This window comes from Anabrus simplex, chromosome 5 (genome assembly GCF_040414725.1).
Source record: "Anabrus simplex isolate iqAnaSimp1 chromosome 5, ASM4041472v1, whole genome shotgun sequence".
Classification (NCBI taxonomy): Eukaryota; Metazoa; Arthropoda; class Insecta; order Orthoptera; family Tettigoniidae; genus Anabrus; species Anabrus simplex.
Genome location: NC_090269.1, coordinates 100,827,775 through 100,847,012, shown reverse-complemented (window position 1 = coordinate 100,847,012; position 19,238 = coordinate 100,827,775). Strand labels below are relative to the sequence as shown.

Genomic DNA, 19,238 nt, shown 5'->3' with positions numbered 1-19,238 from the left:
GGACTGTGTAAATGGCATGTCATGGAAACAGGGTTGGTATTGGTATACTGTGCATATGAATTGTTATGGCACTTCAGGTGATAGGTACTAGACCATCCTCCCTACAATCCTGACTTAACACCTAGAAATTTCCAACTCTTCGGTCCGCTGAAGAAGCACCTGGGTAATAAGTGATTCATTGATGATATGGCCATTCAGCATGCTGTTGTGATGAGGCATCAGCGACTGGATGCATATTTCTTCCATGCTAACATCGATGCCTTGGTGTACTGTTGGAATAACTGCTTGGAAAAGAATGGTGACTTTGTTGAATGATAATGCATGTCAGTGCCCTACCACTGTGTAACCTTATATCTGCCTGTAAAATAAAGTTTCTCCATGCAAGCTCTAGTTATCTTGTTTGAGTTATCTTGAACTTATGTCAAAGAACAGAACCTAGAGAATGCTGTTAATATAAATACATTACTGTGCAAAATTTCATGTAAATGTTTAAATTATTATGAAAACCATATGCAGAAATGAAAGTTATGGCAACCAGAGTGGAAGATAGCAAGTGTCATACATGAACATTTACACATATCTTTTGAAGTAGTGGAGACAATTAAACATTTTTTTTTTCTTTTCATCACACTGAAGAGAGAAATATATTCAAAAGGTTGTTGAGAAACTGCTGTAGCCCATTCAGGGGTCAAAGTACAGCAATGTTTGAATAGCAATGTACAGTCTAAGATCTATTGGGAATGCCACAAACAAAATAATGGTCTGTTAATTTTATTTACTTCTCCAAAATGCTCTACATTCCTGAACAATGCAGAACTGACTATCAACGAAATTTAATTGCACAGTGGTTCGAACTGTTGCCCACCACATTCAATGCAGGGTTTCATCCTAAACTGTATGATTTTATTCAAAAGTAGTTGTATTTTAACCCCATTCTCTTGAATCACACTGGATCAAGGAAATAAAATTAGAATATGCATTCCTTTTGCTCAAAGGTGTACCATCCCAATTAAGAGAAAGATTTTTTTTTTTTCTCTCTCTCTGTGTAATTTTCAGCCAAAGATTCAGAAAGCTGATTCTAAAAATTGTCCTGGTGAATAATTATGAAATCTTCCTTCCTACAGTGGGCCTGATGGTTGTGTTGATAGACATTCCATACGACATAGTCTCAGTCAAGTTCCTACACTGGACGTGGCACGACACCGACCCCAACATTGGAGACAGACACTACTGGGTACCCTGGAACTCTTACTACTTCCATGCATGCTTTGCAGCTAGTTTCACCTTCTGGTTCCATGGGTGGCATCGCTGGATTGGGAATGGCAAAAAGTGGGAGGTTAACAGGTATTATAAGGGTAACATTTAGCTTATAAGCAAAGATGACTTTCTTGGTTTGCTCTATCCTAGTGATATGACACAGCTACAGCCTACATCAGATAAATTGAGCTATGCACACCTTAATAGTGAAATTTGGTTCAGTACGTAATGTCACGGACTGCTCAATGCAATGGCAGAGTAGCTACAAAAATTAGTTCCCTAGTGTTGTCTTTAATGTGATCCAGCAAACACAACACAAATGATAATTACTCAGACCAAACACCGCCAGGAATTACTTTAGAAAACACTTCAATACAATTTTTCAGACAGTAATGTTCGTACATAAAAAATAATTACAGTAACTACAAACGCCATTGCAACAAGCCTGAAATAGTACCTCATGCTCTTGCTCTCTGCTCCAGAGAGATAACAACATGTATTGTTGAAGAGCATATTGTATTCCAGTTGTTGTAGGTTAAAATAAAATAGGACAAATTGTCTGATGTTTTATTTAAAATCCTGATCAAGAATACAACTAATTACTTTAACTGAATTGAGGCTCTTTCCCAAGTATTTCACCACTGTGTCGTATGGCTAATTTAAAGGTTTCAGAAGTAATTTTCTGGTCTCCTAATGTTTCCGCTACATAAAGTACACAATGGAGAATGTGCACAACTTTTCTTTGTAGCTCGTCCCCCCCTCCCTGAACTGTACAGCAGCAAGTTGTCAGGAACGAGCTGCATTTTATTTTACTTATTGATGTGGCTCAGGCTAAGAAGCCTGCTGTTATGCCAAACCATCTTATACTGGGTGGCCCACCAGCCTGTTTTGATCTAGTTTTATGCAACCCACCATGTTTATTACAATTCTGAAATACATCGGTCCCTCTACCTAAACCAGGGTAATATAACGAAATGTGTGGTTATGGGCTAGAAAACAGCAGGAATCGTGAGCACCACTATTAATTCATTCTGAACGCTATCACCAGTTGATATCAACTTGTATAGATGTATGGGGTGATGTTGGCTATAATCAAATCATTGGCAACACAGAATTGTAATAGATAGTCACCTCTATAATTTCTTGTACCTAGCCCATGACGACCATTGTGTGATCTGAGATGATCTTCGTTAAAGATGTTACCACCAATTTTGGCACTGAAATACCCTTGGACTATTGTGACATCTGGAGGGCCACTGCTGCAGAAGCCGAGAGAACAAAGCAGGAGAATGACCATCGAGATCCACTGCATGGTCGCCAAGCAGCAAGGTCTCGCCTCAGGTCCCACAAGAGCTTCCGTGCTAGGACTCTGCCGCTGGAGGGAACACCAAAGACAACTTATCTCAACAGATGGAGTAGCTCACTGCCCACAGACGTCACCACAGGAAGAACTAGCTCCAGGCGCCGACCTTCCTTACCCTGCATGGAGGTCCCTCAACCGCTTAAGAGTGGGTGTCCCTCGATGCAAGACCAACCTGAAGAAATGAGGGATCCTTCCAGCAAACACAGACATTTTGTGTGGATGTGGTGTTGAACAAGACCCAAGCCACCTACTTATCTGTCCCCTCCTGGACAACCCAAGCACACCACAAGATGTTATTTGAGGAACCAACAAGGCCATCACAGCTGCAGGTTTTTGGAAATACTGACCGGACACAGAAATGAATGATTATGATTTCCCTTCCCGGTATCTTTCTTATGACATCTTCTAATTGTCCAAAACATTCTTCAATTTCATCAGATACTTCAGAAGTAGGCTTGTAGACTTGTACTATATTTATTGTGAAATACTCTGGATTTAGTTTGATTGAAGGAATCCAGTCACTAATCGGGTTTATTCAAATAGGGAAATGGAAATTCCTTAACCACTTTGCTGTCACATGTTTATTCCGAATTCAATATTGATGATAGGCAAACTTACAAAGTTGTAGTACATGACTATCTAAATCTCAACCAATAACCACAACAAGCTGTGAGTAAATGAACGAGTGCACGTTTTATCCTTGGCTTTATAACCTTGTGAGTACTGGGACTCCAAAGTTGTCAAAACTCTCAATATAATGTATGTAGACTAGTAGAATGTTAAGATTACAATTTTATTTCAAGTAAATTATGAGTAAAACAACACATTTTGTGAAAAGTAATGATTCCAGGCAATAATTACTAAAAAGTATTTGTAACAAGTAATTTGATTACTTTTACTCAATTACTTCCCAACTCTGTATATTTAGCATGTATTTATGGCTTCCAAGAGAAAATCATGACCTGGGAGCATTACACGGAAGTTCCACGAAGTAAGGTGCATAGTTATTCCCGGTGTATTTGTTTCAAACATCAGACATGATTCGCCATCTGGAGAGTCACGAGATATTTTAAGACCCTTGCACATTGGTTTGTAGCTCTTCTACTTTTCAAGCTGTGTTTGTAATTTAAAGGACCGGGTTTTTTTTTTTTTTTTTTTGCTAGTGGCTTTACATTGCACTGACACACATAGGTCTTATGGCGAGGATGGGATAGGAAAGGCCTAGGAGTTGGAAGGAAGTGGCCATGGCCTTAATTAAATGGGAAACCACGGGAAACCATCTTCAGTGCTGCCGACAGTGGGATTCAAACCCACTATCTCCGGATGCAAGCTCACAGCCACGCGACCCTAACCGCACGGCCAACTCGCCCTGTAAGAGATCTTGCCCTTTCAGTGAATGCCTATGAAACACCAGACACCATCACATTCGGTCTTCCTTGGCTGATACACTAAGTGGTAAAGGGTACCTAGTGCATGACGAGGTCCATGGCCTCGCAGTTGATGGTGGGACAAGACTAATCGACATGATCGCCCAGAAGCAAAAAAAAAAAACAAGTTTCATTCTTGAACCGGCTGTCAGATCTGAAGCAGATGCACAACAGCCCACTGACGTTGATGAAGAAAAGAAAGAGAATGTATTCCCCAACCATTACATATTACCTCAGTAAGTACAACCCTGAGGACATCGATGTCATAGGGCTCATACTGGGTGCTTTCCTTAACTACTGGTCACCTACTTACGATGCTGTGATGTACCGAATGAGACCATTGTGAGCTGGGGCAAACAAACATTGAAAGCCTCGATAGTGATCTTGAGGCATCACCTCTATGCTCCATCCACTTAATTAAATCAATTAAAGTAATTTATCTCCTGCTTCTTTGTTTTCTGTATATTATCAATAAAAAGATTATTTTTTACTCTGTACTAAATTTATATTGTATGACATTCTATGTTGGTTTGGCAACCTCAGTCATTTGAAGAAGAATAAATATTATTATTATGTGAATAGATAGTTATAATTGTACAGTCAAATACAAACTTTTTACAAATAAACCAGAGGATTAACACTAAATTTTTATTTAATTGCAAAAATTGAGTTTGTTTTCCTCAGCTGGGTTTTGTTCTGTTTCATTTCTTTATGCAGTCTTCCAATATAAACAAAGAACTTTCAAGGCAAGAAATCCTTAAAAAGATGCTCTGCATGTGTGATATTTTAATACAGTTTGAGGCCTGTGCTTTGACAGAAATGTTTACATGCTTTGACTCGAGAGTTGTTTTAACATTCTTGAGCAAGAAGAATTCTACCATCCCAACACAAGTACAATATGAACATCTCTTATGGCCCTACTACATCTGTCAAACAAAATCGGCACCTATTTCTGTGCTGCGTTCATGCTACATGTGCTTCACGGAGGGGACTCGAACTAATGCAATAGGGCCTCAAAATTAACAGAGCATTCACAACACTATTGTTAAAATTTTCTGCCACACACAATTTATGGTCAGAAGAGACTACAAGACTCACATAGACACAGTTACTGAAAATGTCCAGAGCAATAAAAAATGCTACTGCAGTGTAGGTACCAGTGAACCATGTGTGTTTGTGCGTGCAGGTGTGTATTACTGAACTGTACTTTTACATAGTATTTACCAAATAATCTAAATACAGTATGAGGATGCGTTGTAGTTTCTTTAAGCTCAAGGTAGGTACAGCCTCCAACACTTTCTTTTGAATAGCTTTAGGTTAGGTACTTACGTCTCTAATTTCAACTGGGATAGAATTCCAGGAATGTATGGTCTCTGGTACAAATGCTTTGTTGTACATATTGCTGTGATGAGTTGGGATGGGTGGCAAGGATCGTGTTGTTTACTTGAGGGTGTTGTACCTGAAGCGAGAGGTATTTGAAATCTGCTTTGAGGTAATCTGTTCACCTGTTTGCAGTATTTCATGAAGGAGGGAAACAGCATGGTACATACATATATCATCTAATCTTAACCATAATAACTGATCGATGAATAGGATAATGTGTACAACTGCACATAAAATGTTAGTTCTTCCTACTTAGGTAATCAGGAGCCAGTAATTGCAGCACTATCTAATCCTGATCTGTATATAACCTATTGTTGTTTTTGTCATTTTTTCTTCTAAATTTGATTATTATAATTTTTCAAAATCTGTTGTTAATTTTTCATGACCTTTTTCTGTTTTGCAATATATATTATTGTACTATATTTTGTAATGTCTGTTGTAATTGGAGTGTAACTCTTTTACAGATGTGTGTCATAAATAAATAAAAATAATGTGGAAATGGAGCCTAACATTTATTAGAATGAATCGATCACAGGCATTATGTACTCGTGGAATTCTAGAGCCAAGTGAATTACTTAAATTATTACAAAGTACATCACCATAATCAAATATTGGGGATATTGGTCCTTGAACGAGCTATTGCCTGGTGTTGACTGGTAGGAAGTCCCCCTTTTTGTAGTGAATGCAATGAATCGAATCCATGTTGAAAAATGTTTGATACAGGTTCTGACCAATTTAAACATGTATCAAAATGATTCCAAGGTTCTTTACAGAGTCTTTCAGTATTAAAGGTGTTTAACTGATCTTGATGACCAGTATATTTATGCTTTCTAATTTGGTATGTGCTTTGCTGGATCCTATTATGATGGCTTGTGGGTTTTAATGTGTTTACCTGTAGGCAGCAGTTTAGTATGAATATACAATTGAATATGATATGCATATATGTGATATTTACCATTCATCAGCTTTTCTGATAGGTCATTCTTGTATAAGGAAAATAGAAGTATTATTACTCTCCTCTCAGTGTTTTGCCATCCAGACATATCTCATAATGATGGACATTGTCAACATCCACTGAGAGGAACATACCCAGCATGCACCAACAGAAAATTCATCATTTTTAATTTGGCTAGTAAAATGTCTCTCTATGCAGACAAATGTATACAGTTCAAGGAGAAAAGTAATTTGTCCCTTTGCTCATTGCTAGCTGAATGCCGTTGGTTACTTTTAAGACGGAAACGCCATTGTCACGTTCTGTGAGTTCACAATCTAACATGTCCAGAAAGATGTGCTATGCCTTTTCCACAGTGTACTAAATGAAACGTGATCCCACTGCAGCTCATGTCATGGCTGTTCCCGAGAGCTGATGTCATTGTGACAAAAAATTAGGTGACAGCACTCCTCATGAGGAGCAAAATTTTCTGCTCTAGCATATATCTGGTCAGGTGACGTGTGTATGGAAGCAGTTTCTTCTAGCAAATTGGAAGAAATGCTAATTGAATTGGTAAAATGAAATGTCGTATGGCTTTTAGTGCCGGGATATACCAGAACGGGTTCGGCTCGCCAGGTGCAGCTACTTGACGTCTGTAGGCGACCTGCGCATCGTGATGAGGATGAAATGATGATGAAGACAACACATACACCCAGCCCCCGGGCCATTGGAATTAACCAATTAAGGTTAAAATCCCCGACCCGACCGGGAATCGAACCCGGGACCCTCTGAACCGAAGGCCAGTACGCTGACTGTTCAGCCAACGAGTCGGTGAGGATGCATGAGAATATCTATGATATATGTTCAGTCAACTATAGATACCGGTAAATGTGGCACGAGCTATGAGACGAAATAGGAGAGGAATTAAAGTTCAGAGGTGAGCACTAAAATGAAATATGTTTAATAGCCATTCAGTTGGTGTAAACAGCCACCTGAATTTATTATTTTTATTATTATTATTATTATTATTAACAATAATACACTATCTTAAGCATACAGCCTACTTCTGTCAAAATTGTGTATTTTGACCAACAATTTCACCCTTGATTAAATTATAACAGTAATTGAAGTTTTCTTTGATCAACCTGAAGAAATGTATCTCTTTAAAAAAAACTGTGATATTCAATCTTTTCTTCATTTCATGTACCCACTGTCTTTTGTCGCAGACAGTATTCATGGCAACAGAAAGAACACAGGCAATTTAAAGCTCATCAGAATCTGTAGAAGTGGATGTACTATGGTAACTTTTCATCAGACGAAGTAAACTGTGAGCGTGAGGACAGTGTGTTTCCTGTCTTCACGCCGCATGTAGTGACAGCATCAATCTTTCCTCCACAATGATGCAGCTCAGCGTGAGTTCACGTGAGGTGACAGTAGTGTGTTCCTGCCTTTACTAACACTGTGGAGGTACTATAATTTGGTCTAAATGCTGACTGACATCTGTCAAGTAAATTGTGATATAAAAATACTCTGTCATTTGTTTATGTACTAGATCTGTGGAACTAACTAATGCTAAATAGCTAGTTGTAAACAGAGGATCATGGAGGTGCTTAGTTCATTCATAGAGGATTGCAGACCGAATGTTGAAAGCCATAACAGTCCACAATGTATGTGAGAGATATAGCTGGTGGGTCCTTCTGAAGATACCAACTTGTACACGAAGCGTGTCACCATCATGCTGAAAACCCTTAGCTGAGTCTGGCATTGGTTCCACTTGGTAGTGTTCTTCGCTTTCATCTTTCCTACCTGACCTGCCTTGGTCAAATCTTGTCCCCTCCCGACCCTGACATTATCGTGTCTGCGAGGCCTAGGAAGTCCTTAATTTTCATGCCCCCAGGGGACCGTAATTTTCTTTATGCATACTCTTTGAAGGGTCAGATCACCTTCACTTTCCCTCTGATTAATCTTAAGAGAGGATAGTTGGCCAGTTGAATAATGACCATGACCATGCCACTCCAGTGCACATCTTAACTCATGTACTTTGTACCCTCCTGTTTCAGTGTGGCTAAAGAATTATTGTGCACTGCTCTGGCAGCCATGTTAGGAATGCCAGGTGGTGTCCTTCTGTTCCTGCCAATATACCACCCGCTACATGACCTGGCTAACGTTCACTCCGAAGTCACTTTCTTCATGCTCTTGACGATGTTTCTTCTCATTATTTGGTCTGCTGATAGAGTACCAAAATCACCTAAAATACCAGGTATGTCACAGTCATAGCTTGATTTTCAACTAGAAGAGTTGGGCTACAGGTGAAATAACTTGCCCATCATCATGTATTTAATTTGAAAATTTGTTGATGACAGTTCTGTGTTTCCCTGCATCACCATATTTTGTCAGCTAATTACTTTTAATGGATAAGAGTTGTAACTCCTGCTTTTGTTAATTAATGTTATTTGTTTTACGTCCCACTAACTACTCTTTTAAGGTTTTCGGAGCCTGCTTTTGTGAGTAGATCACTATTAATGAAGTAAGTCTTTCGACTTTATCTCTTGCACGAAGCAGAAAGTTAGACCCATGATCTCCTAAATTTCTGGATGAAAGAAAAAGAAAATGAAATTAAGCTTGAATCTTAAAGCTAACATTTAGTCAGTCAGTCAATACTATTTGTTACATAATGTTATGCTGCATTCAAGTTTCATCCTATTATAAGGCCTTCTTCAGTGCATTATTTAGATGTTTTAGATCAACATTATAAATATTATTAACTTAACTTATATTCTTCCATAGCTCTATCATCACTAAGCATAGGATATCTCCTAAAATGCCTGTTTGTTGCTGTAACTGTTAATAATAATAATAATAATAATAATAATCATATGGCCTCAGCTACCGTTTGCAGACATTTCAATTTGACGTCATCTGGCTGTCTGCTCGTCAATTTCGACGTTCCGGTTTACTCTGCCATCTAGCGGACCTAGAGTAAACCGGATCTCTCTTGGGCGTCTATGGCTGAGATTTAATTAATTTTGTCGGGTAAATACCAAATGTATCACCAGAGTTCTTTTACATGCCGACATCGTACGACATGGAGTGTCGAATGGACTTTTTTCCGCCCTTCAAAAATCCGACTACCTCTGCCGGGTTTGAACCCGCTATCTTGGGATCCGGAGGCCGACACTCTACCACGGATCCACAGAGGCAGCACTGTAACTGTTTAACATGCAGTAAGGATAAAAATCTGCTTTGGGTCAAACTATGACAAATAAAATGCATTTGCTAGAGCCTATAAATGCATCTCAAAATGTTACCTTAAGATTTAGATCTTTTTTCCCATTTTCGTTTTATTTTTTGTTTCATTATATTTCATTGGTTGACAGAAAGTATAAGCAACTCATAATTGTCGGAACATCTAATGAATGTGCAAACCTGCAGTCACATGACCAAACACATCATAACTTCCTGCGATAAACAGAGACACTATGACTAGTGATAGGCAATGCTCTCACTCGAGACTCTTGAGACTGATGACACAAATCTCAAGACTCTTGTGAGAATCTCGAGATCGATTCTCCTGTACTGCGATGTCTCAATAACTATGACTGTAAACTTGATAGTATATCATACACAGTTATTGCGTGAAATAATGTTCTCAAATGGAAACTTGTATGCCGATAAATCTTGTCAAAAGTCTGGAAAAGTACTGCTTGTTCAACTATGAACCTCTTAATACCATTAACGAAAATGAAAACAGAATGTCAGTATCTTAAACGGTTCCCAAGTTATTGGAGGTGGACATCTTAGCTGAATATCCCTGCAAAATTTGTAAATAAGTGCAGATAGGATGTCCTGGGTACTAGAGGTATGCATTATTCGAACTTGAGATGGGGCAAGATGTGCCTTGCTGGATATGCAACCACCATTACACATGAGTGGAACGTGTAATCTAAAATGCCTGAATTTGCTCCAGTTCTTTCGACAGGGTAGTGATGGCAAAGCATTCAAGACAGATTCTCCTGTGTTGCGATCTGTGCGACGTCCCAGTAACTATCAGCGTAAGCTTGACTGTAAGTCATCAGCAGTTCTCGTATGGAAACGTGTGTGCCGATACATTTTGTCAAAAGCCTAGAAAGGTACTGCATGTTCAACTTTGAACCCTGTTATACCATTAACGCAAGTGAAAACAGAATGTCAGTATCTTAAACAGTTCACAACTTATTTGAGGTGGACATCTTAGCTGAATAACCCTGCGTAATTTGTGAATAAGTGTAGATAGGATGTAGACCTACCTGGATACCTCGCAATTGTTGTCGACAGGATAGCTTCTTGTGATGCAGGCCGGGCCGTAGGTGTTCTCTGTTCTCAGCGATATTATGCATTTTTAAGTGCCGGATCATCCCAGAAGTATTTCTGTTGATGAATTTTACTTCTTTTGAACATACATTGTGATTTGTGTACAGGCATTCTGAGTGAACTTGAGAGGATTGCAGGTATACAAGATAAAGAATGCTCTGCAAAAATCATGTGTGTATGTATTGTATCTGTAAAGCCATTCGCTAAATAAATCTTTTGAATAAACAACACAGCGGGCTGTGCTATGTGGCATCTCTTCAAAATAACCAACATCCACGATTAACGTTGCATTTCGGACATTGTCTTAAAGTTGTTGCATACAATTTGACACAATTACACATCGCACTGTCATATACCGAAGTATTTATTTATAGTTATGAATTTCATTGTGTTCCATACTGAAGTGGGATTACAGTAAATTAAATTAAATTCGTTCAAGGTCCACCTATTCAATTGCATTTGTACATTTCAATGAATGATTTGGTCACAATTCAAGATAAAACTACAGCACCACACTTCACTGAAAGCCACCATAAACCTCATGAACATTACTTAAGAAACTTTATTGGAAATGCAGTCATGTAAGAATGCACTACGCGAGAGGTCGCATGAAGGCAATTTGCTGTGGCAGATGCAAGAGTGAAAGAAAACTTATGCAAGAGTGAAAGAAAACTTAAACTACTCCGGAATGCAGCAGGCAATACACCGACGATAATCAACGTCAGGTGAGAGAGAGGGAGGGGAGGGATGAAACAAGCACCCTAAGCCCTACAGCAGCTAGCAACAAAATTGTTAACAAATATTTAAAAAGTGCGGCAAATTGCCGCGGGCGCGACCTCTAGCGTGTTAATACTAGTTTATACAAATTTTGGTAGTACCTATTTTAACATTTAAGTAGGGACAACTAGAAAGGAGCAGCAAGTTAGTTTTTTCCCTCACCCTCATCCAGAATTTTCATAACTATATTGTGAGCAATAGCTAACCAGCCAAATTCTGTTTACCATATCCTCCGACCTTATTATAAAACCCCTTGTTATCTTCAGAGTACTTGTGTGTCCACCTGTATCAACCTTGTTACCTCTGCTCGTGCTACTGGTAAGTTTATGAGCTAGCTTGGATCATGTGATGATACTGAAGGGCGGCAAAAACGCGCAGTGCAAGCTGAGCTGATAAGCCATGATGAGCAAGCATTTCAGTGTAAGAGTGGAAGGAAAGTTGGAGATGGGGGACATGGGGGAAGACAAGTGAAAGGGACATGAAAACGGGACAACACTCTGGCAGTTCAAATTAGTCTTAACAATAGTTCAATAGCACATGTGTATTCAGTTCAGACAGGTCAGCAAAAGATAAGAGACACGATAATATTTCGCATACTTGTTACAACACAAACATATAACAGTCACAAAAAGAAATGTCCAGCATAACAAACAATATGTTGTGCAATAACCATGAGACCAAAATAAAAGGTAGCTAATCAAGAAATAGGGACAAGAAGGCCTGGAATAAAATACTTAAAAACTAGGTACAACAGTGTTATTTTCTTAAATAAGAAAACAACAGCAGCAACAACAACGGATTACACTTGATACCAAGACCAGGGGAAGAAGTCAGTTTGTGAATTAGCAAGCATAATTGATGCCTGTCGAGTCTTTCTCATAGCAATCAAGACACATGAACGCTGAGTGGCTCTGTGCCTGTTGATACCGGTCTTACAACTTGGCTATCAAACGTGGCAAGATAAGCATGCTGTAAAAGTATGAAGTGAGAAAGAAGAGAAGGAGCCAGGCATTCAAAACTTAATCTGAAGCCTTTTGAAAATTACTTGAATTTTCAGACATGATCAAGAACATCGAAGTCCATCTAACAGTTCCCAAAGATTTCCAATAAACAAACACTGAACCTTGGATGACATGACAGAGGGTGATTAGAATTCAAAGTCTTTAGTCAATCCATAAATACCTTGGATTGCCACACACACCTTCAGCTGGGAAAAGTCCACTAAAGCAAAGAAAAGCAAAGTCACCTCTGTACAGGCCATGAAGGCCCTTGGAGGAGTGGAAGGTAAAGGCTTTCACCATTGTTAACCTCGGCACGTAATGGGGTAGAGTGGTTAGCTCTACGTCCGGCCGCCTTTGCCCCCAGGAATTAACCTGGTACTCAATTTTGGTGTAGGCTGAGTAAACCTCAGGGCCATATGCACCTCCGGAAGTGGAAATCTCATTTCTTAAATTTTTTATGACTTCCTGACGGGGATATAAATTTCATGTTGTTGGTCCATATTGAACTGAGAATAACATATGAGTAACAACACAGTAAAGGTTTCCACCTATTCAATACAAAATATATTCACAATATTTTAAAATTACATTGGAACTAGTTTCGACCCATCTAGGGTCATCATCAGCCATATCAAAGCAAAGATCACTCTTGACGAAATCCTAAAAACATGTTAATTTTAACAGTAAGATTATTATGGAATAACAAGTGAATGTGGTAAATGAAAAGAGATGTTAGTATGGGACAGGTGAGTAATAGCTAATAAATATACAAGGAATATACATAAGAGGTTTGGAACAAAGTATAAAAGGGGTTAGTGTTGTAAAAATTATACAATCATGGAAAACAGTAAGTTCTTATAATGAAGAATGCAATGTGAAATGACACATATAAAATTATATATGGGGCTTAGGAAGAGTGGAAGTGGTTTGGGAGGGGAAGAGGGCTTAAGGTGGGGCTGAAGGGTGCGGGAGAAAGGGTAATTGTCTTGGAAAAGTACCTTTGATTAAATTTAGGATTGAGTTTTGGTTGGCTGCATTATTGTTTCTGAGGAAAGTGATAAATAGAACGCAATAAAATACAACAGATTTTCAGCCATCGGCCAACACATGCAAGATTATAACCATAATTTCACCAATATCGAACAAGACATGGACATCCTCGTATTAGCAAACAAGGGCCCTTTACTCGACATAATGGAAAATTACTACATACACCTAGACCAATACTTTAACGCCAGTCACAATCTCAATGAAATCTCAGAAAAACCCAACATACTCTTCGATCTATTTATCACTTTCCTCAGAAACAATAATGCAGCCAACCAAAACTCAATCCTAAATTTAATCAAAGGTACTTTTCCAAGACAATTACTTTTTCTCCCGTACCCTTCAGCCCCACCTTAAGCCCTCTTCCCCTCCCAAACCACTTCCACTCTTCCTAAGCCCCATATATAATTTTATATGTGTCATTTCACATTGCATTCTTCATTATAAGAACTTACTGTTTTCCATGATTATACAATTTTTACAACACTAACCCCTTTTATACTTTGTTCCAAACCTCTTATGTATATTCCTTGTATATTTATTAGCTATTACTCACCTGTCCCATACTAACATCTCTTTTCATTTACCACATTCACTTGTTATTCCATAATAATCTTACTGTTAAAATTAACATGTTCTTAGGATTTCGTCAAGAGTGATCTTTGCTTTGATATGGCTGATGATGACCCTAGATGGGTCGAAACTAGTTCCAATGTAATTTGAAAATATTGTGAATATATTTTGTATTGAATAGGTGGAAACCTTTACTGTGTTGTTACTCATATGTTATTCCTGACGGGGATTCAAACCCACGTCCTTCTGGGCGAACTGAGCACGCCTTTACTGCCTCGGCCAAGCATCCCCTGGGAAAAGTCCACTAAGTTTTAGAAATGTACAAACCAGCTATGCAGAGAGACAAAATTCACTACAAAATTTGACAAGTTCTAGCGCACGCAGATAACCGTTGCTTCAGTGTCCAAGTGAATGGATTTGAATTTAAAGTACATCAAAACACTGCAACTTTGTTTGGGCTACCTTATCAATTAATAGATGGTTAAGGAATCGGCAATATGTGTATCTATTGCAAGTCTGGATCAGAATAAATGGGTGGATGTTCCCTTGGTTCCATGTGGGCATGTTCCCAGTGGTTGCGTTTGCGGTGCAGTGCAACCAGCAACAGTTGTCAATGTTACTACTATCTTCATGGCAACCTAGGATGTTCCCTCAGGTCAGCTTCATACTATAATGTAATTAACTATACCTGCATTAGGATAAGTTCCACAGCACTATATATACTATATTTCTACACAATTTCTACATAGTTTAAGCACAAATTTTCATACTATTTGTGAAGGACAGTTCACAACAGCTGGTGCACTCAAGATAATTTTAACAACCATAGTGAATATTTTATGAACAGCAACTGTGGCCTTTAACAATTTTTACACTGGGCAAGTTGGCCGTGTGGTTAGCGGCGCGCAGCTGTGAGCTCGCATCCAGGAGATAGTGGGTTCACACCCCAGTTTTGGCAGCCCTGAAGATGGTTTTCCATGGTTTCTCATTTTCACACCAGACAAATGGTGGGGCTGTACCTTAATTAGGCCATGGCCGCTTCTTTCCCACTCTGAGGCCTTTCCTTTCCCATCGTCGCCATAAGACCTATCTGAGTCGGTGCGATGTAAAGCAAATAGAAAAAAATTATACATCAATGAGTGCTCTTTTTAGTATTTAAGAATTTATATATAATCTAGCTGAGGATGACCTAATTAAAGGGCCGAAACTAGTACTAGTATTTTAAATATAAAATATAATTGAACTTTAAATCTTGTGTTGATCAAGTGGAACATCCTCTCCTTTGAATTATAGATTAAATTACAAAGTACCATCAACACGGACAATCTTCTTCTTTTTCTTCCACTTTTCCCCATACCTGTGGGGTCGCAGGTGCAGACTGTGTCACACACGTGGATTTGGCCCTGTTTAATGGTTGGGTGCCCTTCCTGACGCAACCCTATATGGAGGGATGTAATCACTATTGCGTATTTCTGTGGGGGTTGGTAGTGTAGTGTGTTGTCTGAATATGAAGAGGAAAGTGTTGGGACAAACACAAACACCCAGTCCCCGGCCCAGAAGAATCAATCAACGGCGATTAAAATCCCCGACCCAGCTGGGAATCGAACCCTGGACCCTCTGGACTGAAGGCCTCAACGATGACCATTCAGCCAATGAGTCGGACACCATCAATATAGACAATATGAAACTTATATCATATGAGACTGTAAATAGAAATTGTCTCTGGTTGGTTGAACTCTGCTTCACAGTAATGAAAACACTGATAGTCAGAGAGATCATGAATCAAGGAGAAAAGATCTTAACTGTATGGAATTGTTTCTCTGCCTGATTGCAGTGCTATGATTTCATACCCATCCACACAAAAAATGGTGTGTCTGCATTCCCGGCTCAAGTATCTTTCGCCATCACCATGCTGACTAATGTATAATCCATTTCCAACAGATAAATGTCGCATGTATCACAGAATATCATGAAGTTCATATTACCTTCATTAATCCAGGAGGACCATGTTGATGACTCTGGTAGCTTAGTGGACAGTTTGCTGCTTCCAAAACCAAACCAAACCCCATGGCACTTAATGCCCCTGAAAAGGCCTTGACCTGCCCAGTGACCACTGCTCAGCCCAAAGGCCTGCGGATTTCGAGGGGACGTGTGGTCAGCACAACGCATCCTCTTGGCCGTTATTCTGGGCTTTCGAGACCGGGGCCGCCATCTCACGTCAGATAGCTCCTCAATTCTAATCATGTAGGCTGAGTGGACCTCGAACCACCCCTCAGGTCAAGAGAAAAATCCCTGACCTAGCCGGGAATCGAACCCGGGGCCTCCGGGCGAGAAGCATGCACGCTACCCCTACACCACGGGGTCGCCAGTTTGCTGCTTCAAATAACATTACAACATAACCCCATGTACACACATCTTTCATAGCAAGACACGAACAACAAAACGTCAATGCATGGATCAAACATGGACGATTTGCTTTGCAACAAAACAAAATTATTTATAATTAAATTAATTTCATTTTAGATAAGTAAATTCACCAGGGTGTGACATAAGATATTGTATGCAACAGTCGCTAAAGTGATAATTTTACCTTGCTCATTTCGTAATTCCATCCAAGCATAAACGTCTCACTGAAAATGTAAAAGGTCACTTTCCGTGGCAGTTGCATAAATAACTATAATGCGATACTGGAGGACTACCACATGTTTTGAATAAAAATTGCAAATTACTTCCTACCCTTATTTTAACCCTGTAACTACTGCCATTTGGAGATTCTTTTGCTGTAGAAATTTGGAATCAATTCTTAGGTTTCCATCACTGTCCAGAATTCATTCAAGCTTGTGCATTATGTATACAATTCTTATACAATTCAAATATATAATATTGTTTCTGATAGTTCATAACATTTTGTTTTCACAGCTGTTGCTGTTGTGAGGTGTTATGTGTTCGAAATATGAGTACACTCAGCCATGACAGGAACTACTGCTTGTTTGTGTCTGGCACACCACCATTTGGCTCTGTTCCCAGGAACAGTACAGTGCTAAATTTGAGATTGCTCAGTAAGCCAGTCCTTGGTGACAGGGTGCTAGTGGTGATTGTAGTTTTAAGATGAAGTATGACTAGGCAATCATCACAAATTCTTCTCTTGTCCTGTTGGTCAGGTATTTTTTTTTTTTTTTTTTAAGAAGGAAGCCATATACTTTCCAGTGTTGACTCAGTTAAGTGAAAAGCTTTTCAGTCTGTCGAACACACATGTTCAATACAAATACTACACTATAACATACCTATACAAATAAACACACTACTGAACAACTGAAAATCTTAAGTTACATTTGAATGAAGGTATCAGCAAAAAAGGGGGAAGAGCCATGGAGGGTATGAAAATGAGACTCCCCAGACCTTGGAAACCTAATGTCAAAGTCGGAAGAGAGCAATAGTTGACCAAGAGAGGTTGGATGGTAAACATAAAAGCGAGAAGCTTGGCACAAGTAAGTACAAGCAATGTGAGATGCAGTTAGGGAAACCATTGCTGCCAATTCACATTCCAAAACTGAAAGGCCCTGAGTCCCCCTTTTAGTCACCTTTCATGACAGGCAGAGGATACCATGACTGTATCATACTGCCCTGGCTCACCCCCCTGTGCATCTTTTGTGATGCAGTGGTTCCTTTCTTTCTATTGTTGCTAATCCCTGACTGCTAGACTAAGTGGTATGTTCCGAGCTGTCAGTGGAGAGATGGTGTGGGAGGACATCAGTAGACGAATCAGTTTGAGTGGTGTCTTTAAAAGTAGGAAAGATCACAATATGAAGATAAAGTTGGAATTCAAGAGGACAAATTGGGGCAAATATTCGTTTATAGGAAGGGGAGTTAGGGATTGGAATAACCAAGGGAGATGTTCAATAAATTTCCAATTTCTTTACAAACATTTAAGAAAAGGCTAGGAAAACAACAGATAGAGAATCTGCCACCTGGGCGACTGCCCTAAATGCAGATTAGTAGTGACTAATGGTCAACACACATTCCATTCTGAATTTATCCTATTGTTTTTGCATTTGAAGCAATCACAAATTCTTCCCTTGTCATGTTGGTACTGCAAGATTCATGGGATGACTCTACTTGGTCACCTGATGTGCCCTCTGCTCCCCACACTGCCATAAACAAACACTAGCACCTTGTCGCCCATATGCAATCATATTCTGAATAGGTAATACCTTATGACTGATCCCCATTTGATAGAAGATAGTTATTCAAAGTACATAATTTTTAATTTCCTCAGTTACTAGATGCTTAAAGAAACTTAGGAAAGAGTTTCAATTATATTTATTTATTTATTTATTTGTGTCTTTATTAAGTGGCGAAGTGGCCCAATTTTTTTTTTTTTTTCAGTTATTGGGTTAACAGTCTTAACCTTCTTTATCATGGCCTGTTATCACTGGATGGAATTTTTCATACACCCTGTACATTAATGTTTATCCAGATATATTTTTTAGGTCTTATTTATCTTGTATGTCTTATAAAGATCTGCCTTAACATTGTTGTAATAATCCATAAATAGTGTTCAAGTTATATACTTTTTTGCCCTCTAGAGGTCAGCGGGAAAGGAACTGGCCTGATGATCCTACACCTTATATTGCATTATTCCCTCTTCTTGGGGATGGTGCTATTTGGGTCGCCTGAAAATGAGGTATCAATTGGTCTGCACGAGAAGACAGGGCCATGCAATGAGACAGCTCCCATCCAGACAGCCTTTGGAACGGTCGGTATATATAAAATTTAAAAGAAAACTTTTAGTTCCCTAACTACAGTGAAAGGCCAATACCTATGCTCATACTATAAAGAGAGGAAGTTTGTTGGTACAAGGAGGATAATCTAGGGAACTATTTTAATTGATTTCAGTAATTCTCTCAGTATTAGAAAGCTAATTTCTTCTCTTCAACATTCTTGTAGGCTACATATAAAATTATCTTGGGAACAGGATATTTTTAAATAGAAAAAATATGTGTCAGGGACCCTTAAAAATGAATATGCTGCCTGAACTGTTAGTACCATTAAAATGGAGCTCACTATATCTACATACATACTGACTTCAAACAGTTCCCAGAATTGGTTAATAACACAGAAATTAGTTA

General features: G+C 39.0%; 1 protein-coding gene across 1 annotated transcript in view; it reads left to right on the top strand.

Moving 5' to 3' along the window:
- Positions 1-19,238, top strand: part of LOC136873807 (uncharacterized) — a 66,019-nt gene that overhangs the window by 32,070 nt on the left and 14,711 nt on the right. The window contains exons 5-7 of the mRNA XM_067147056.2: positions 1,125-1,344; positions 8,422-8,621; positions 18,696-18,865. Of these exons, the coding sequence (XP_067003157.2) occupies positions 1,125-1,344; positions 8,422-8,621; positions 18,696-18,865 (590 nt within the window). The remainder of the gene's footprint in view (positions 1-1,124; positions 1,345-8,421; positions 8,622-18,695; positions 18,866-19,238) is intronic.